This window comes from Oncorhynchus masou, chromosome 33, assembly GCF_036934945.1.
Source record: "Oncorhynchus masou masou isolate Uvic2021 chromosome 33, UVic_Omas_1.1, whole genome shotgun sequence".
Classification (NCBI taxonomy): Eukaryota; Metazoa; Chordata; class Actinopteri; order Salmoniformes; family Salmonidae; genus Oncorhynchus; species Oncorhynchus masou.
The window spans coordinates 34,460,904-34,479,377 of record NC_088244.1 but is presented as its reverse complement, the minus strand read 5'-3'; the positions used below and the strand labels follow the sequence as shown (position 1 = coordinate 34,479,377).

General features: G+C 45.5%; 1 protein-coding gene across 4 annotated transcripts in view; it reads left to right on the top strand.

Moving 5' to 3' along the window:
- The window catches only part of hspg2 (heparan sulfate proteoglycan 2), a 168,127-nt gene that overhangs the window by 99,378 nt on the left and 50,275 nt on the right, over positions 1 to 18,474 (top strand). For all 4 annotated transcript variants that reach the window (XM_064957386.1, XM_064957387.1, XM_064957385.1 and 1 more), the window contains exons 30-43: positions 4,487 to 4,557; positions 4,703 to 4,770; positions 4,965 to 5,105; positions 5,379 to 5,570; positions 9,215 to 9,307; positions 9,920 to 10,009; positions 10,154 to 10,384; positions 10,615 to 10,728; positions 10,957 to 11,084; positions 11,342 to 11,428; positions 11,673 to 11,731; positions 11,904 to 12,071; positions 13,069 to 13,179; positions 13,636 to 13,736. In XM_064957386.1, coding sequence (XP_064813458.1) covers positions 4,487 to 4,557; positions 4,703 to 4,770; positions 4,965 to 5,105; positions 5,379 to 5,570; positions 9,215 to 9,307; positions 9,920 to 10,009; positions 10,154 to 10,384; positions 10,615 to 10,728; positions 10,957 to 11,084; positions 11,342 to 11,428; positions 11,673 to 11,731; positions 11,904 to 12,071; positions 13,069 to 13,179; positions 13,636 to 13,736 — 1,654 coding nt within the window. The remainder of the gene's footprint in view (positions 1 to 4,486; positions 4,558 to 4,702; positions 4,771 to 4,964; positions 5,106 to 5,378; positions 5,571 to 9,214; positions 9,308 to 9,919; positions 10,010 to 10,153; positions 10,385 to 10,614; positions 10,729 to 10,956; positions 11,085 to 11,341; positions 11,429 to 11,672; positions 11,732 to 11,903; positions 12,072 to 13,068; positions 13,180 to 13,635; positions 13,737 to 18,474) is intronic.

Below are 18,474 nucleotides of genomic sequence, written 5' to 3'. Positions count from 1 at the left end.
CTAAGGAGGCGATGGCTCTGCCACCAGTGTCCACAGCCTTGGTGCCAAGGGTTACCACAATTCGACACTCCTTCAGGACTTCTCAATTAACAACCATGACAACACTGAGATCCAATGTCGGGACTCAATCCACAACCAGCAGGTCACAAACTAGAGCCACAGTGCCCAATAGCTTACCCACGCCCCATCTCCCTGCTAAGAAAGCCACAATGGCCCATAAGTCCACCACCAAAACAGTCAAACAAACTACAAAACCTAAACCATTAACTAGATCCACCAAAAGAAATGTCAATTCAAAGTCCAGCCCAAGACAAAATACTACCATAAGTAAACCCAGGACTAGCTCTAGACCACGTAGTACGACAAAGCCTAGCACTAGACCACGTAGTACGACAAAGCCTGAAACAAAGGCTACGATGGCCAAGCTTCATGTGACCGCTAATAAGCGCTCAACACAGACACGTCAATCAAAACCAAGGGAAGCTGTAGAAGATCTGGAGAACACTAAATATCAGCTGGCACCACCATCCCATAAACGTAAGCCTCCAACACAGGTGTCCAAGTCACGTAATGAAGCTGCTAAAAAGGGAAAGGATGCTTCTCGTGCACGGAGCAACGATAAAAAAGACAGTGCCTTGAGATCAGTTGCACCTCATTCAAAGGTTCAACCCAATGTTAAACTCAAAGAAACAGTTGTCAAGAAACCAGCCGACTCAAACGATGGGAACTCGAGACCTAACTTGGAAACCACTGCTCCAGACTCATACCAGTTGGCTCCACCGTCCCACGAAGTTCAGGAAGTGTCAAAAGCTAAAACAAGTTACTCCGAGAAAGTTCTCACCACCACGTCGGCACCCACCAAAACGGCCTCTTCTTCAAAGCGTTCCAGGTTAACAACGAAGAGTAAAGTCAAAGCTACTAGTTCCAAGAGACGTCCACAGAAGAAGAAAGCCCAGCCCCAGTCCAATGTTCTGGACCTGCTCAAACTACTTCAAAGGAATGATCAAAAATCATCCCAGAAGAACAAGAAACAGAAGCAAGATGGTTCCGATGGTTCTTTTCACATTGTTTTAGGAAGGCTGGCCATTCCAATCAAAATTATCCCTGATTATTAGGTACATTTTATATATATTTTGAAACTTGAACAAATTTCAACATGTATCTAAAAGAATCTGTTTGTGGTCCTGATATTTATGCTTATTTTTAGTATGTATTTGTATCTATAGAATAAGTCTAATTATTTCTTTTTTTTATAAAGGACTGCGTGAGTTGAGAGTAACTTCTTCATGTAGAGGCAACATTGTTATTGTGTTTAAAGCTGCATCATGAAATAATATACAGTTACCATATTCAAAGGTGTGTATTTACAGGAGTTGTTATGTGCTATTTTCCTTTAGCCCAGTGGGTCAGACTACCTCAAGACGTACACATACAGTATTTAGAGAGTATTACATTTAAACTTTATAAATTACCCCTATTATATGGACAAATTGTACATGTAAAATTTGGTTTAGCCCAATCATGCAAGCACAGTGCATTCGGAAGGTATTCAGACCCCCTTGACTTTTTCCACATTTTGTTACGTTACAGCCTTATTCTAAAATGGATTCAAATTCTTTTCCCCTCATCAATCTACACACAATACCCCATAATGACAAAGCAAAAACAGGTTTTACAAAACTGAAATATTACATTTACATAAGTATTCAGACCCTTTACTCAGTATTTTGTTGAAGCACCTTTTGCCGCAGTTGTATTTGGGGAGTTTCTCCCATTCTTCTCTGCAGATTCTCTCAAGCTCTGTCAGGTTGGATTGGGAGCGTCGCTGTACAGCTATTTTCAGGTCTCTCCAGAGATGTTCGATCGGCTTCAAGTCCGGGCTCTGGCTAGAACACCCAATGACATTCACAGACATGTCCCGAAGCCACTCCTGTGTTTTTTGGCTGTGTGCTTAGGGTCGTTATCCTGTTGGAAGGTAAACCTTTACCCCAGTCTGAGGTACTGAGCGCTCTGGAACAGGTTTTCATCAAGGATCTTTCTGTAAATTGCTCCGTTCATCTTTCCCTCGATGGTGACTAGTCTCCCAGTCCCTGCTGCTGAAAAACATCCCCACAGCATGATGCTGCCACCACCATGTTTCACCATAGGGATGGTATTGGCCAGGTGAGAAGCGGTGCCTGGTTTCCTCCTGGCGTGACACTTTGCATTCAGGCCAAATAGTCCAATCTTGGTTTCATCAGACCAAATAATCTTGTTTCTCATGGTCTGAGAGTCCTTTAGGTGCCCTTTGGCAAACTCCAAGCGGGCTGTCATGTACCTTTTACTGAGGAGTGGCTTCCATCTGGCCACTCTATCATAAAGGCCTGATTGGTGGAGTGCTGCAGAGATGGTAGTCCTTCTGGAAGTTTCTCCCATCTCCACAGAGGAACTCTGGAGCTCTGTCAGAGTGACCAACGGGTTCTTGGTCACCTCGCTGACCAAGGTCCTTCTCCGCCGATTGCTAAGTTTGGCCGGGCAACCGGCTCAAGGGAGAGTCTTGGTGGTTCCAAACTACTTTCATTGAAAAAATGATGTAGGCCTCTGTGTTCTTGGGGACCTTAAATGCTGCAGAAATGTTTTGGTAACCTTCCCCAGATCTGTGCCTCGACACAGTCCTGTGTCAGAGCTCTATGGACAATTCCTTTGACCTCATGGCTTGGTTTTTACTCTGACATACACTGTCAACTGTGGGACATTATATTGACAGGTGTGTCTTACCAAATCATGTCCAATCAATTGAATGTACCACAGGTAGACTCCAATCAAGTTGTAGAAACATCTCAAGGATGATCAATGGAAACTGGATGCACCTGATCTCAATTTCAAGTCTCGTAGCAAAGGGTCTGAATACTTACGCAAATAAGGTGTTTCTATTTTTATTTTTTTATACATTTGCTAAGATGTTTTCACTTCATCATTATGGGGTATTGTGTGTAGGTTGATGAGGACAAAAATCTATGTAATCTATTGTAGAATAAGGCTGTAACGTATCAGAATGTGGGAAAAGTGAAAGGGTCTGAATACTTTCCGAATGCACTGTATATGTATACAAGTGGAGGCTGGTGGGAGCAGCTATAAGAGGATGGGCTCTGTGTAATGGCTGGAATAAATGGAACGGTATCAAACACATCACACAAACAGTAGGAAACCACATGTTTGATTCTGTTCCATGAATTCTATTCCAGCCATTACAATGAGCCCATCCTCCTATAGCTCCCCCCACCAGCATCCACTGATGTAAACTATACAGTACTGCCAGTTAAGTATTTGAAGTGAGTTTGCCCAAGCTTTCCGACGTCCCTATGTTCAGGTGTAAATCTGTTTTAATTCCATCTGCTATTGTGATTGGATGAGTATCGATATGATTGTGTATGTAAATGTGATTGTGGTGTATTAAGTATTTATAGCATTCATTCTGCCCTTGCTGCCTTGTGATTGTACTTCAAATTATTTATTTTTTTGCTTACTGTGCATAATAATAATATCCCAGATTTGGCTTCATCATGCATTGGTCAGATAGTTTCCAAAAACCATTTTAGCTTCTTACTGTAAAGTTAGACTGGACAGGTTTTTCCAAAGTCCCATTGAAGCTGTGCGTTTGTTGGCTGTTCAACCGTGGAGCTTCCAGTGACAAGGTAAGAACTGGAGCAGCTAGGGTAGCTCTCCCCTAGGGTGGCCTGGCCTATTGGGCTCTTTAGCTGGACAGAGCTTTGGTGGATGGACATAGTGCCTCAGCTTGCTTCTTCTTAGCTTCTCAGTGTTATATCATGATGTGATATGATGCCTCTTTCTGCACTTAGACTTCAATTCTCCGGTTCATTCTCTCTGCTCTGCTGTCTTTATCAAGGTTTGGTGACACATTATTTTAAAAATAGAAAATGAACTTCAACGCAACCTTCCTCAGTTCATCTTCTAGCAACCTAATGAGAAGAGAGATGGTTTCAACATTTGACCCATGTTGAGAGTTGTAGCATTGGCTGTGCTTTGTCTATCTCCAACATCGGCAATACATACATATCTTTTAGCCTTCTTTTGCATCTGGGATACTCAAAAGTCAGTGGATTTTCAAGTGGTGTAGCAAAGCTGTATGTGTCCCTATGTGATTGTGAGTAGTGTTTAAAAAATAACCCCCCCCCATAATGCAGGGGACCTGGGGAATGCCTAGTGCATGGACAATGGAAATCCACAATGAATAAATTGTTGCTGTTGGCTAATAATGTGACAGCTCTGTTGTGTAGCGTGTATACATCGTGCGTAGTATTTGACTAGCAGTGTATGTTCATGTGTCTACTCTGGGCCAAGAGTGTGCTGCGAGGACAAGCCTCATCACGTATCTCTTCACACGGCTCGCTCAGTTTCCTGCCCCCATTGCTCCTTCCCTGTGTGTGTCCTCTTTGACTGGAAATGTTTGCTTTAAAGTGTAAATGTTGGCTGTTCTCCTTTTCAGATGTGCTGCTGGGTACACAGGCAACCCCCAGCTTGGACAAACGTGTATTGTTGGCAACAATGATCTAAATGGTAGGTATAGATTATTCAATTAAATATAACTCTATCCCCTCAGGGGCGGTGTTAACCATGCTAACAGATTGCGACTGTGTACATTATAGTATTTGGTGGAATGAAGGCACACTGAGTGCAACGCTCAGCTATGGCATGTTTACAGGTAACTGCTACGACTGTGATCAGAGAGGAAGTGAAGGATGCAATGGAAATGGCGTGTGTCGCTGCAAGGTAAGCAAACCAAGGCTTCTCTATGTTTTTCATTAAAACCGCCAGCCACATTGACATCCTCCTATATCCTTATCCACTTGTTATCTCTCTAGGTTTGTCCCATATAAATATAATCCCTCGAATGGCATTCCCATTCAAGTCCATGTTCTATGTATGTGTAGGTTCACCTCTCACACTATATCATTGTGTCTCAGATGAACGTTGAGGGCCCTGATTGCTCCAACTGTAAGCAGGGAACCTTCCACCTCAGCACAGACAACAAAGATGGCTGCCTGTCCTGCTTCTGCATGGGAGTCACTCAGCAGTGCTCCAGCTCCTCCCACGACAGAGACCAGGTACCCAGACGACAAGAACTAGCAAACGTCTTCCTGAAAATAATATATGAGTAAATATGTGAAGAGAGCACTTTGAGAGTAGCCTGGCGCTGCTCTCATGTTTGTTTGAGTTTGACGTGACAATGACCAATTAAGGAATATAGGCAAGTCAACACACAAACATTGCCAGTAAAGTTCTACTGCCGCAATTGCCAGTAAAGTTCTAGTGAACTGAATAAATGGTTTTCCTGTCTCTCTGGGTGCGATTGGTTTCCCTTCATGTGTGTCCTGCAGGTGTCATCCACCTTTACCCCAGGCAACCTCCAGGGCTTTGCTTTGGTCAACCGTCAGCGCACCATCCGTATCTCCACCGGATTCACCGTGGAGGTGTCCACTGACGGCACCCAGCTCTCCTACAGCAACTTTGACTACCTGGGCCAGGAGCCCCACTATTGGCAGCTGCCCGAGGCTTTCCAAGGGGATAAGGTGAGTCCCAGATGAGGATCTGTCCACCGTGGCCATCAGAGACGATACAAACGCTGTCCCGACGTCTACTCCCACTCTCTCGTTATATGGTGCGAAGTGGCTTCTTCTCATTCGGGAATCCTCTAGCATTCCTGCTCCTAAACAGCGCTTAAATGCTCTCTCAATTTCTGCCTGAATGTCTGTGCTGGTCTTTGTTGTGAAAGGGTTTGCTAAATGAGTTATCGTAGAAAACACTAAGTTTGAGGGCCAATCTCATAGTGGGAAATTGTCGTTTGGTTGTATGCTCCATGAATTTACCATGTATTACATGCGTGAGAACCTCATCAGAAAGCATTGGCCATAGAAGTCAGTACTGTACTGTTTGTTGATGCATCTACTTTTAGAAAGCATCACATGGATGCATTTCATTATTTGTCTTGAGAAGATGTTGGTTCTTTATGCGTCATTCAAGTGTAATTGAGTTATTTTTACTCTTGGTTTGCCTGTCCACTCTATAGAAGGACGCTTTCTTTGCTCGTATGAGACGAGCGCACCAGGTAAACCAGAGCGGTGCTTGTTGTGTGGTGATGATTGTGGATTGACCCGTATCAAATCAAATTGTATTTGTTGCATGCGCCGTATACAACTGGTACAACCTTACAGTGAAAGGCTTACTTACCAACCCCTCACCAACGACAGTTTACACATAAAAATAAAAATAACACCTTTTTTTGTGAAGAATTGATGACTAAAATGTTTGCCTGTAATTCAAACAAAGGATTGGTGTGATTTGTCATTTGATCGTACTGATTTGATTTGATTTGTGTTTGAGATAAATGCGTCATACATTACCCTTGTTTTCTTGAGTGTAGAAGGTTTTGTGTGTTTGAGATGCATGGGTTTCCTGCATTTCCAATGGTCTCAAATTGTTCCTAGTTTCAGCTCCATTGTAGCAGCAATCGACATACAGTAATGGCCCTAATACACACATTTCTGTAATATAAGGAATATTTCAGGTGCACATGCCATCGCGGGTTACACTCTACGCGTATCGGTTACTTAGACGTCACTCTGTTGAATGGACCATTCACGCGGTGGATGACTCTGATGTACGGAAGCGACTGAGTCAGGAGGAGTTGTACAGACGTCCGATATTGATAGTCGTGAACAGCAGTTTAAGTTCTTCAAGTCCCCCGTTAGTTCTAAAGTCTTCCGCTGGCTCCCACGCTGGGAATTAGAAAGTGATCACGGGAGCCTTGTTTATTCACAACACTGGAGAGACTTCGCCTGGACAGAGGAGCAACGGAGGAAGGAATGCGTCCGTTTGGGACATGATGATGTCCTCGAAGGGTAATGGCACCTCCAGGTCCAAAAGAGCTAGCCAGGTATTCCTACTGTAGCCTAGCCACCCACTGCTATGTCCATACAACACATCTAATGACAACAGTACAACCCAGCCCCCCCCCCACACACACCCTGATATGGATGGCCTTTTGGGATGTCTATTGCCATGACATCCTTGAAAGATAATCCCACCACCCTTAAGACAGTATGTGACTGGATATTTACTGTAGCATGGTAGACATCAGCATGAAAGCAACTGCAGCACGTTGACAGTACATTTACCAGATGCGTGTCGTAAAAATGCATGTGTGCGTGTATTACAAACAGACCTGAATGGGATTGCGAGGCGCTCTGGAATTTGAAGAGCAGAGACATGTTGTGTCTAATAGCCCACGTGTTGGGATGTTTCGCGTCAAGACTTCCCTGTTTTAGGATTGTAGAAACTCTGAAGTTAAATGGCCCCAGTGAGTGAAGTTGTGTACATACCACAGGGTTGTAGATCTGGTTAAGAGCATGACACAGCATGTCCCCCTACCAACAACCCCAGACCCCAATGCTTGGTGTGTCTCTTACCTTGCATGGTGAGCGGTCTCCTTTGGGGAAACCCTCATGAGCACCCAACCTCCCCAACCTCTCCCCCAGGAACAAGTGAAGAAGCTGGATGATGAGATCTGGGCAATCCTCTCCAACTTTCCAGCCGGCTCTCCTCCCTTCCCTCCCTCCTCTTCCTCTGAGAGGAAGGTCCCCAGCGCCTCGTTTCGGGCCGGGTCTCGTACCTCCCTGAGGCCCCCCTCTCCCCCTTCCTCCCTCTCTGTTATCTCCTCCCTGGTACGGCCTACTAGTCCTCAGCCAGCCTCCCCAGGTCACTCTCCTCGACAGAAGGTACATCTGAAATAACCCCTATGAGAAACACTCAAGCCTTTAACTTTTAAGCTCATCCATTGTTGTTATTGTGGTTACTGACTGGTTTACTCTATTTTTGGGCCTGGTCCTGTTGACAGACTCAACAGCGGGGGACCAAGAACATAGTGGGTCCTCCCAGTGGCCCCGGGCCTGCAGGGGCCTCCAGCCAGGTAGACATGATGACCGGCTGGCTGACTGACGGGCGGACGGACAGACTGACTGATTGGCGAGCTGACTGATTGGCTGGCTGAGTGATGAACGGACGGACAGACAGACAACCAGACTGTCTGACTGCATGTCCCTGCTCTTGACAAACACAAGCAGAGGAAACTGCCTCCCTCCATGTGATAACATACAGTGTACTGTAGCCAGGAAGGTTAATCAACAACCGATCAGGTTGATCATAAAGTCATCCATTCACGAATCATGAGAGTGAATATTTCACAGGGTTATCCTGTACAGTTTTCCTTAGTATTGTCAAGGTGATCGCCGCCTGGGTCTTTTTCAAAAGAACAAGAAAGAGAAGATAGGGCTGAAAAGGGCAGTATGTACATAAATTCCATGACTAAGCAGGGTGGCATTTTCCTCTTTAAAGCACAGTACACAATTACTGTTAAAGTCGTACTCTGTAGTTCTTCACTTAAAGAGTAGCACTGGATCTGTAATCTATAATTATACTGTATAAGGGTCTAAACATGTCGCACAGTCACCTTTACAAGCTGTGATTTTCACATTATACACACTGGAAGCTGTTGTTTTGGTTGCCAGTTAACGCATGGTGTGAGTGTCACTTTGTCACCAAGTAGTAGTTAACTAGTAGGGGACCAAAATGTAAACCCTTTCTCTGCTCTCCTCTCTACTGTGCTTGCGATGCCTCTCTCTCTCTCCTTGCGTATCTTTTGAGCTCTGTCTCTGGCTTGCTCTCTCATGCTCTCCTTCCTCTGCCCCAGTACGCTTTGTTCTACAAAGGTTTCAGCTTACACCCGGATGACACCCTCTACTGGCAGCTCCCAGAGCAGTTCATAGGGGATAAGGTAACAGTACGAGCCAGGCCCAGCCTTCCTGCACCCTGACTGGGTGTTTACCCTTCGGTTAACCGTTTGGCCACAGAACCACCCCACCATTCCTCCACCTGAACTATCAGAGCTGTGGAAGGGAAATGAAGGGCAGGGCGGCACCGCCAGACAACCCTGTGTAGTGTACAGCACTTATTGATTCATGATCCCTGTTTAACTAAGACACTTCTCCAAGTGGTGGGAGGTCAAGCATGACTCCGTTTTTACTGGAGAAGATGAACGTCTGAGAGAAATGTAATACATCATGTGCTCTATGATCGCTTCACGTTTTTTTGCTCTTATAGAAAGACACATTTCTAATAGAAGAGGCCCTAAATGTATTTATCTCCACCTCTACAATAGGTGAACTCGTATGGTGGGAAGCTGAAGTATACCATCTCCTATGTAGCCGGCCAGCGAGGAACAGCCATCGAAGACGCTGATGTTCAGATTATTGTAAGTATGCACCAAAGTTAACATAGCTTTCAATCTCATTTACTGTTGTTGCATCTATTCCATAGCACATCCAGGACCCCACAAGTTATGAACGTGTACTGTTGTTGCATCCATTCCATAGCACACCCAGGACCCCACAAGTTATGAACGTGTACTGTTGTTGCATCCATTGCATAGCACATCCAGGACCCCACAAGTTATGAACGTGTACTGTTGTTGCATCCATTGCATAGCACACCCAGGACCCCACAAGTTATGAACGTGTACTGTTGTTGCATCTATTCCATAGCACACCCAGGACCCCACAAGTTATGAACATGTACTGTTGTTGCATCCATTCCATAGCACACCCAGGACCCCACAAGTTATGAACGTGTACTGTTGTTGCATCCATTCCATAGCACACCCAGGACCCCACAAGTTATGAACGTGTACTGTTGTTGCATCCATTCCATAGCACACCCAGGACCCCACAAGTTATGAACGTGTACTGCTGTTGCATCCATTCCATAGCACACCCAGGACCCCACAAGTTATGAACGTGTACTGCTGTTGCATCAATTCGTTGTACACTCACCTGCCACGGGTTGCCCTTGTCATTGTTGCCCACAGGGAAATGACATCACCCTGGTGTCTCGCCAGCTGTGGCAGAGGGGAAAGGGGACTAGAGAGTCCCGCCAGTTTGAGCTCGTCTTCAGAGAGGTCAGTGTTATACAGTAGCTGCGATCTTTACAGTCCTCAAATGGGGATTTGATTGCAACCTTTACCATCCGTTCCTCATTGACACAGGTCACACTAGCATCCTGGTGATACAATAGTAGTAACTCCCATCTCCCTGCCCTGTAGGAGAACTGGCGTCGCCCAGACGGCATGCCTGCCACTAGGGAGCACCTGATGATGGTGCTGGCTGACCTGGATGACATCCTGGTGCGGGCCTCCTACTACACAGAGATGAGGTCCTCCAGCATCTCCGAGGTCAGCATGGAGGTGGCCGTGCCCAACTACAGCGGCCTGGCTCAGGCTCTGGAGGTTGAGCAGTGCCGCTGCCCGCCCGCCTACCAGGGACTCTCCTGTCAGGTAAGAGGAGCTCTCTCTCTCTCTCACTCTGCCACAAGTGACAATGTTGACTAATTAACCTCAAACGTAAATGTATGTATGTTTGAACAGTCAGCAGACTTTAAAATTTTTTGCCTCCTGGAGAAAGCATGCTCGAAGGAGGACCAGGCTCCGTGTCCAGGAAACCCACCCTGAGAGTGTCAAGCCCACGGTGTGATGTGTGATGACAGTTGTAACTCTCTCTCTACCAGGACTGTGCCCCTGGCTACACTCGTACCGGAGGGGGCCTGTACCTGGGCCACTGTGAGCTGTGTGAGTGCAACGGGCACTCTGACTCCTGCCACCCCGAGAATGGCATCTGCACGGTATGCAGCCCAGAGAATCTCTTTAGGGCAGTTGTTTTGATGAATTTCTCATTTAGTTTATTTAACCTTCATTTAACCCAGGTTAATCTCGTTATGTAGGATCAGTTCAGCCTCTGAGATCACAATGATTCCTAGCTCACCACCCACATGGCCTCAGGTCCAAAATAGCAGTAGATTTGAAACAAGTACATTGAATAACAAGCGAGTGTCGTCTTCCCACATCTCCAGAGCTGTCTGCACAACACCCAGGGAGAGCTGTGTGAGCAGTGTGCCCCAGGTTTCTATGGGGATCCCACCGCTGGAACCCCAGAGGACTGCCAGCCCTGTGCCTGCCCTCACACCGACCCTGACAACCAGTGAGTAGTGAGCCGCTAACAGGATTAGGACACAGAACACAGTCTCAGTCCGGATGGGGGATAAAAAGGGGTCGTTGCTTTGCTTCTGTAACAACGATAAACAGTATCAATATGGTCCTCCATTGGAACAAGATGTAGTTCTCAGTCATTCATATCTGTCTTTGAAACTTTGCCCTACATCCCAACTTGGAACAGATCCCACTGGGTTAGTTATTACTGGAGTATACTGTACTTGCTTATCTGTGTGTGTTTGCCAGGTTCTCCCCCACCTGTGAGAGCCTTGGTAACGGTGGTTATCAGTGTACTGCTTGCCAGCCTGGATACACTGGCCAGTACTGTGAGCGGTAAGCTGACACAACTCTCTCTTCTAGCCCGGTCCCCTCTATTCTAGCCCGGTCCCAGATCTGTTTGTTCTGTCTTGTCGGTGTCCTGTGGTCATTGTCATGCCAATGGCTATACAACACAAACTGAGCTAGTACCAGGCTACTCTATTCAGACTGGCTTTTCAGTGTCCTTTGGCGTTCTACCACTGTCTTGTCTGGTGTCATGTTGACTCTATATGAATGCCTTTCTCTCTGTCCCCTACAGCTGTGCAACTGGATACGTTGGAAATCCACAAGACCGGATTAAGTGTCGTCCATTCAATAGTAAGGGAACCCAAAACGTCCAGTAGACTTGGATACATGTTGTATTGAGTGAACCAACTGAAAAGGAACTCAAAATCAATCTACTTTTTCTTCCTGCCAGACTGTAACCACCAAGAGAGCCTCTGTGATTGATCCTTGTGCCCTAACCTTTGACCCTTAACCTCTGACCCAGCAGCGGCAGCCTCCCTGGTGGTGAAAGTGTACCCTGAGAGGGTTTTGGTGGCCCAGGGCAGCCCAGTGACCCTGCGGTGCCAGGTGACCGGCCCTCCACCCCACTACTACTACTGGTCCAGGGAGGACGGACGTCAGGTGACCAACAGCGCCGTCAGACAAAGACAAGGTACAGTATACTGGACAGACCAGTTCTGGGTAATAGGGAGTATGACTTGGCCGAGCATAAGAGCCATACATACATTACTGTTGTTGTATATAGCGGCACAGTATCCACTCCTCACTAAAGACCAGTATTGTTGAATGTAGATACAATTGTCCCTGCGCCACTGTTAGAAGGTGTAGTAATGACCAGTAGGAGACAGATGTACAGAACACACTTTTTTTGCACACACACCAATGTAGCAAGCTGGGACTAGTAGAAGTGGTTGTATGGTCATAAATGCACTACACAGTAGGGAATGTCCAGAGAGGGAAGTGTCCATGGTCAGTCTTCTGTGGGTTGCTACAGCCAGGTGGTTGGTCACCTTGCTATTCACTCCTGGAGTTGCAGAGAAAGACTGAGGTACAGATGGTAGTGGGGCTCTGTTACCCCACCAGATAAGGCCTGTGATTGACTGACCCTGTCAGGTGACTGAGTTCCCTGGCAACTTGGTGTGAAATGGGAGCAGAGTGACCTAAGAACAATAGAAAGCCCATCTACCGAGTATCTCTACTCTTCTCCTTTCAAGTGGCATTCCAGTCTCCTTTTCACCTCATTTAACACCCGATTTACTTAACAAAAGGCACATCTCAATAGGTGGTCCAGGCCAGTCATGACTCGGCACATGTGTGTGTGTGTGTGTGTGTGTGTGTGTGGGGGGGGGGGGGGGCTGTCCTCTGTTGTTCACTATTGCTCCTCAATTTTTTCTCAAGCAAGAGAGGAGGTGATGACATCACACATCTTGTTGTTCAGTGTTGTAAAAAATATATTTTTGCCCAAAACATATTTTTGTACCCTGTAGTGTGTGTACTTTACTGTATTTATACTTTGGATAGCGCCTTTCAACAGTAAAATCGCTGGGTGCGACTCATGGGAAACTGTAAGGGTTTTCTACGCTATTGAAGTACTAGTCCATTCCCCTTGGTAATTTAATCTCATTCCGTGTTCCTACCTATTCTCTCAGGAGAGGAGCTGCATATCCCCAGTGTTCAGCCCAGTGACACAGGCATGTATGTCTGTACCTGCAGAGACCAACGCAACACCAACAGGAGCCGCGCTGAGATTGTCGTCACAAGTACGCATTTCTAATTGTCTGTTAAAATAGTGCATTTGGAATACCTTTGTGATTCCCCCCCCCCCCCACTGATCTTACAGGCGGCAGGGTAGCCTAGGGCGGCAGGGTAGCCTAGGGCGGCAGGGTAGCCTAGGGCGGCAGGGTAGCCTAGGGCGGCAGGGTAGCCTAGGGGTTGCAAGTTCAAATCCCCAAGCTGACAAGGTACAAATCTGTCGTTCTGCCCCTGAACAGGCAGTTAACCCACTGTTCCTAGGCCATCATTGAAAATAAGAATTTGTTCTTAACTAGCTGACTTGCCTGGTTAAATAAAGGTAAAAAAAAACAGATAGTTGTTGAATAGTTAAAACTGACTTGAACAAAAGATGGTCGAAGTTGAGACAGTAAAAACTTTTAAGAAATTGTAACTTGGAACATTTGAGTGTTTACTGAATGGTTTCTGTGCATGTCTTTCTCCAGCTGTCTCGTACAAACCCATTCAGGTGACCATCGAGGAGCCCAAAGCACGGAGTGTCACAGTTGGCGCAACAGTCAGCTTCATCTGCACAGCCAAGAGCCAGGTAAGACTAGCGACCGACATGGAGACATTAATACAATCAATTCGGCTTATTTTAATGTATCTTTGATGGTTGGCATTGTGCTTAAATCATTTCCCACCACCTGGATTTTGTCCTATGTAGCAAAATTTGAAATTCAGGTTTTTTTTTTTACAGTGGATAAAAGGAGAGACTCAAAGCTACAAAATTGTATATCATACACTGCAGTTGAGGAACAATGGGAAAGTAATTCTGCTTTGAAAGTTGATAAACTGTACAGTGAAATGGTTATTTGAATATCAAAAACCGAAAGTGTCCAGATAAAAAATATTGAATGATTATTAGATGATGCTTCCACCGACGCACTTGTGTAAATTGATGGGTTGTGTGAAAGAAAAGCTATATCCCCCCCCCCCCCCAGCCACATCTAGCTAAGTGGGTCACTATTGTCTAGACATGTACACATGTTCATAAAATACAATAGATTGCCGTAATCACCCTCAGACAGACACATCTGGCTCATTTGATGGGTCATGTAATAATCCGTCCGAGGTGGAGTCTTTTGTTTAGACATGTAGTTAGCTAGCTAGTTTAACAATGAACTGGCATAATCCCAACTCATACTACTACCAATACAAACATTGTCATGTAGTTTGAATCTGCAGGTACCTAAAGCTAACCAGCTAGATTCAGTGCTAACTAGTTAACATTAAGCTATAACCAGCAATGTATTTCCGATTCCTATAATATTACTACACAGATCATGAACGTAACGTTAGCTAGCGAGCCATCAATCTAACGTTCGCTAGCTAGCGAACAGTATGCTTTAACTTGCAATGAAAACGACTTTCTGACAAAATTAGAAATGTAGAATATCTGAAAATGTAGCTAGACTCTTACGTGTATACATGGATGAACACGGCTCCATTTTGTTTGGCGAATGTTGTGTCAAGTCACTCCGGTTCACACTGACTGTGGCGTGTGCAGAAAGTAGCCCATTACAACTTTTTCAACTGATCTGTCAATAGCACCTGCTAAATTCAGGGCATCAATGTTGTTAAGTAAAGTAGAAAAACGTTTGTAGGTCTCGATGGCTAACATTATATACATTTAAAACATGCAGCGGGAGAAGGACTATTAGCACACACTGTGCAGCTCATGTTATAGACAGAAGCATGCTACATGGCAGACCAATCCAAACTCATCTCCCAGCATGTCCAGCCCATCCATTATCTCAGCCAATCATAGCTAGCAGGAAGGTCTTTTTCTGTGGCTTAACCAACTAGGGTCGTAATTTAACAATTTTATTCGTATTTACAGATGGAATACATGTTTGTTTTTAAGGCACATGAAAGTTCATGTTCCAGGAGGCAATTCTTCCAAAAAGACGTTCAATTGCCTCTCCTGTGAAGTAGTGATGTGCGAAATACCACCTAGCATCCTGAAACAGGTTATAATTGACAACACCTTTGTTTACCATATACCTTATTATTAAACTATTTTTTATTTTATTTCACCTTTATTTAACCAGGTAGGCCAGTTGAGAACAAGTTCTCATTTAAACTGCGACCTGGCCAAGATAAAGCAAACAGTGCGACAAAAAAAAACAGAGTTACAAATAAACAAACGTACAGTCAATAACACAATAGAAAAATCTATGTACAGTGTGTGCAAATGTAGAAGAGTGGGGAGGTAAGGCAATAAATAGGCCATAGAGGCTAAATAATACAAATTTTGCATTAACACTGGATGTGCAGATGATGGGGTACAAAGGAGCAAGAGAAATATATCTGCTGGAGCGTGTGCTATGGGTGGGTGTTGCTATGGTGACCAGTGAGCTGAGATAAGGCAGGGCTTTGCCAAGCAAAGACTTATAGATGACCTAGAGCCAGTGGGCTTTTTCGACGAATATGTAGTGAGGGCCAGCCAACGAGAGCATACAGGTCACAGTGGTGGGTAGTATATGGGGCTTTGGTGACAAAACGGATGGCATTGGGATAGACTGCATCTAGTTTGCTGAGTAGAGTGTTGGAGGCTATTTTGTAAATTACATCGCCGAAGTCAAGGATCATTAGGATAGTCAGTTTTACAAGGGTATGTTTGGCAGCGTGACTGAAGGAGGCTTTACTGCGAAATAGGTTTCTAGATTTATTTTTGGATTGAAGATGCTTAATGTGAGTCTGGAAGGAGAGTTTACAGTCTAACCAGACACCTAGGTATTTGTAGTTGTCCACATATTCTAAGTCAGAACCGTCCAGAGTTGTGATGCTAGTCGGGCGGGCGGGTGGAGGCAGCAATTGGTTGAAGAGCATGCATTTAGTTTTACTAGCATTTAAAAGCAGTTGGAGGCCACAGAAATAGTGTTGTATGGCATTGAAGCTCATTTGGAAGTTTGTTCACACAGTGTCCAAAGAAGGGCCAGATGTATGCAGAATGGTGTCGTCTGCGTAGAGGTAGATCAGAGAATCACCAGCAGCAAGAGCGACATCATTGATATATACATAGAAGGGAGTCGGCCTGAGAATTGAACCCTGTGGAACCCCCATATAGACTGCCAGAGGTCCAGACAACAGGCCCTCCGATTTAACACATTGAACTCTATCAGAGAAGTTGTTGGTGAACCAGGCGAAGCAGTCATTTGAGAAGCCAAGGCTATTGAGTCTGCCGATAAGAATGCAGTGATTGACAGAGTCGAAAGCCTTGGCCAGGTCGATGCTGACGGCTGCACAGTACTGTCTTTTATCGCTGGTGGTTATGATATCGTTTAGGACCTTGAGCGTGGCTGAGGTACACCCATGACCAACTCGGAAAACAGATTGCATAGTGGAGAAGGTACGGTGGGATTCGAAATGGTCGGTGATCTGTTTGTTAACTTGGCTTTCAAAGATTTTAGAAAGGCAGGGCAGGATGGATATAAGTCTATAACAGTTTGGGTCTAGAGTGTCTCCCCCATTGAAGAGGGTTGTGTTGTGACCGCGGCAGCTTTCTAACTCTTGGGGATCGCAGACGAAACGAAAGAAATATCAACAATATCTGCGGATAATTTTAGAAAGTGAGGTTCCCGATCGATTTGGGTGAAGAGGAAGCGGGGGGGGGAGGGGGGGGGGGGGGTTGAGCATGTTGCTTCAAGGGGGGCTGATCTGTTGGCCAGGGTAGGGGTAGCCAGGTGGAAAGCATGGCCTGCTGTAGAAAAATGCTTATTGAAACGATCAATTATAGTAGATTTCCCAGACGTGCTCAATGGGCTTGAGATCCGGACTCTTCGCTGGCCATGGCAGAACAGACATTCCTGTCTTGCAGGAAATCACGCACAGAACGAGCAGTATGGCTGGTGGCAATGTCATGCTGGAGGGTCATGTCAGGCTGAGCCTGCAGGAAGGGTACCAAATGAGGGAGGAGGATGTCTTCCCTGTAACGCACAGTGTTGAGATTGCCTGCAATGACAACAAGCTCTGTCCGATGATGCTGTGTGACACACTGTCCCAGACCATGACGGACCCTCCACCTCCAAATCGATCCCGCTCCAGAGTACAGGCCTGGGTGTAACACTTATTCCTTCGACGATAAACGCAAATACGACCATCACCCCTGATGAGACAAAACTGCGACTCGTCAGTGAAGAGCACGTTTTTCCAGTCCTGACTGGTCCAGCGACAGTGGGTTTGTGCCCATAGGCAACGTTGTTGCTGGTGATGTCTGGTGAGGACATATTGAGGTGTATATTCATTAAGTGTTTATGGTTCATTGAAGAAGCATGGGAAACAGTGTTTAAACCCTTTACAACGAAGATCTGTGAAGTTATTTGGGTTTTTACAAATTATCTTTGAAAGACGGTTCCTGAAAAAGCGACGTTTATTTATTTGCCGAGTATATATCCACAGTAAAACAAGTCCTATATTCACATAACCTGAAAGGCCGCTCAGCAAGGAAGAAGCCACTGCTCCAAAACTGTCATAAAAAAGGTCTTCCCATACGTCTTCTATATGGACAATGACCACCAAACATACTTCCAAAGTTGTGGCAAAATGGTTTAAGGACAACAATGTCAAGGTATTGGAGTGGCCATCACAACGCCTTGACCTCAATCCTATAGAACATGTGTGGGCAGAACTGAAAAAGCATGTGTGAGCAAGGAAGCCTACAAGCCTGACTCAGTTACACCAGCTCTGTCAGGAGGAATGGGCCAAAATTGTGGAAGCTTGTGGAAGGCTACCCGAAATGTTTGACCCAAGATAAACAATTTAAAGCCAATGCTACCAAATACTAATTGAGTGTATGTAAACTTCTGATCCACTGGGAATGTGATAAACATACTTCCGGCGCTGACAGAGATGGCCGGCGCCGACAGAGATGGCCGCCTCGCTTCGCGTTCCTAGGAAACTATGCAGTATTGTTTTTGTGTGTTATTTCTTAAAATGTTACCCCAGAAAATCGTAGGTTTTATTACATACAGTCGGGAGGAACTATTGGATATAAGAGCAATGTCAACTCACCAACATTACGACCAGGAATACAACTTTCACAAAGCAGATCCTCTGTATGGCCTACCACCCAGGACAATGGATCGGATCCCAGCCGGCGACCCAAAACAACAGCGCCGTAGAAGGGGCAGACGGAGTGGTCTTCTGGTCAGGCTCCGTAGACATGGCACATCACGCACCACTCCCGAGCATACTACTCGCCAATGTCCAGTCTCTTGACAACAAGGTAGACTAAATCTGAGCAAGGGTAGCATTCCAGAGAGACATCAGAGACTGTAACC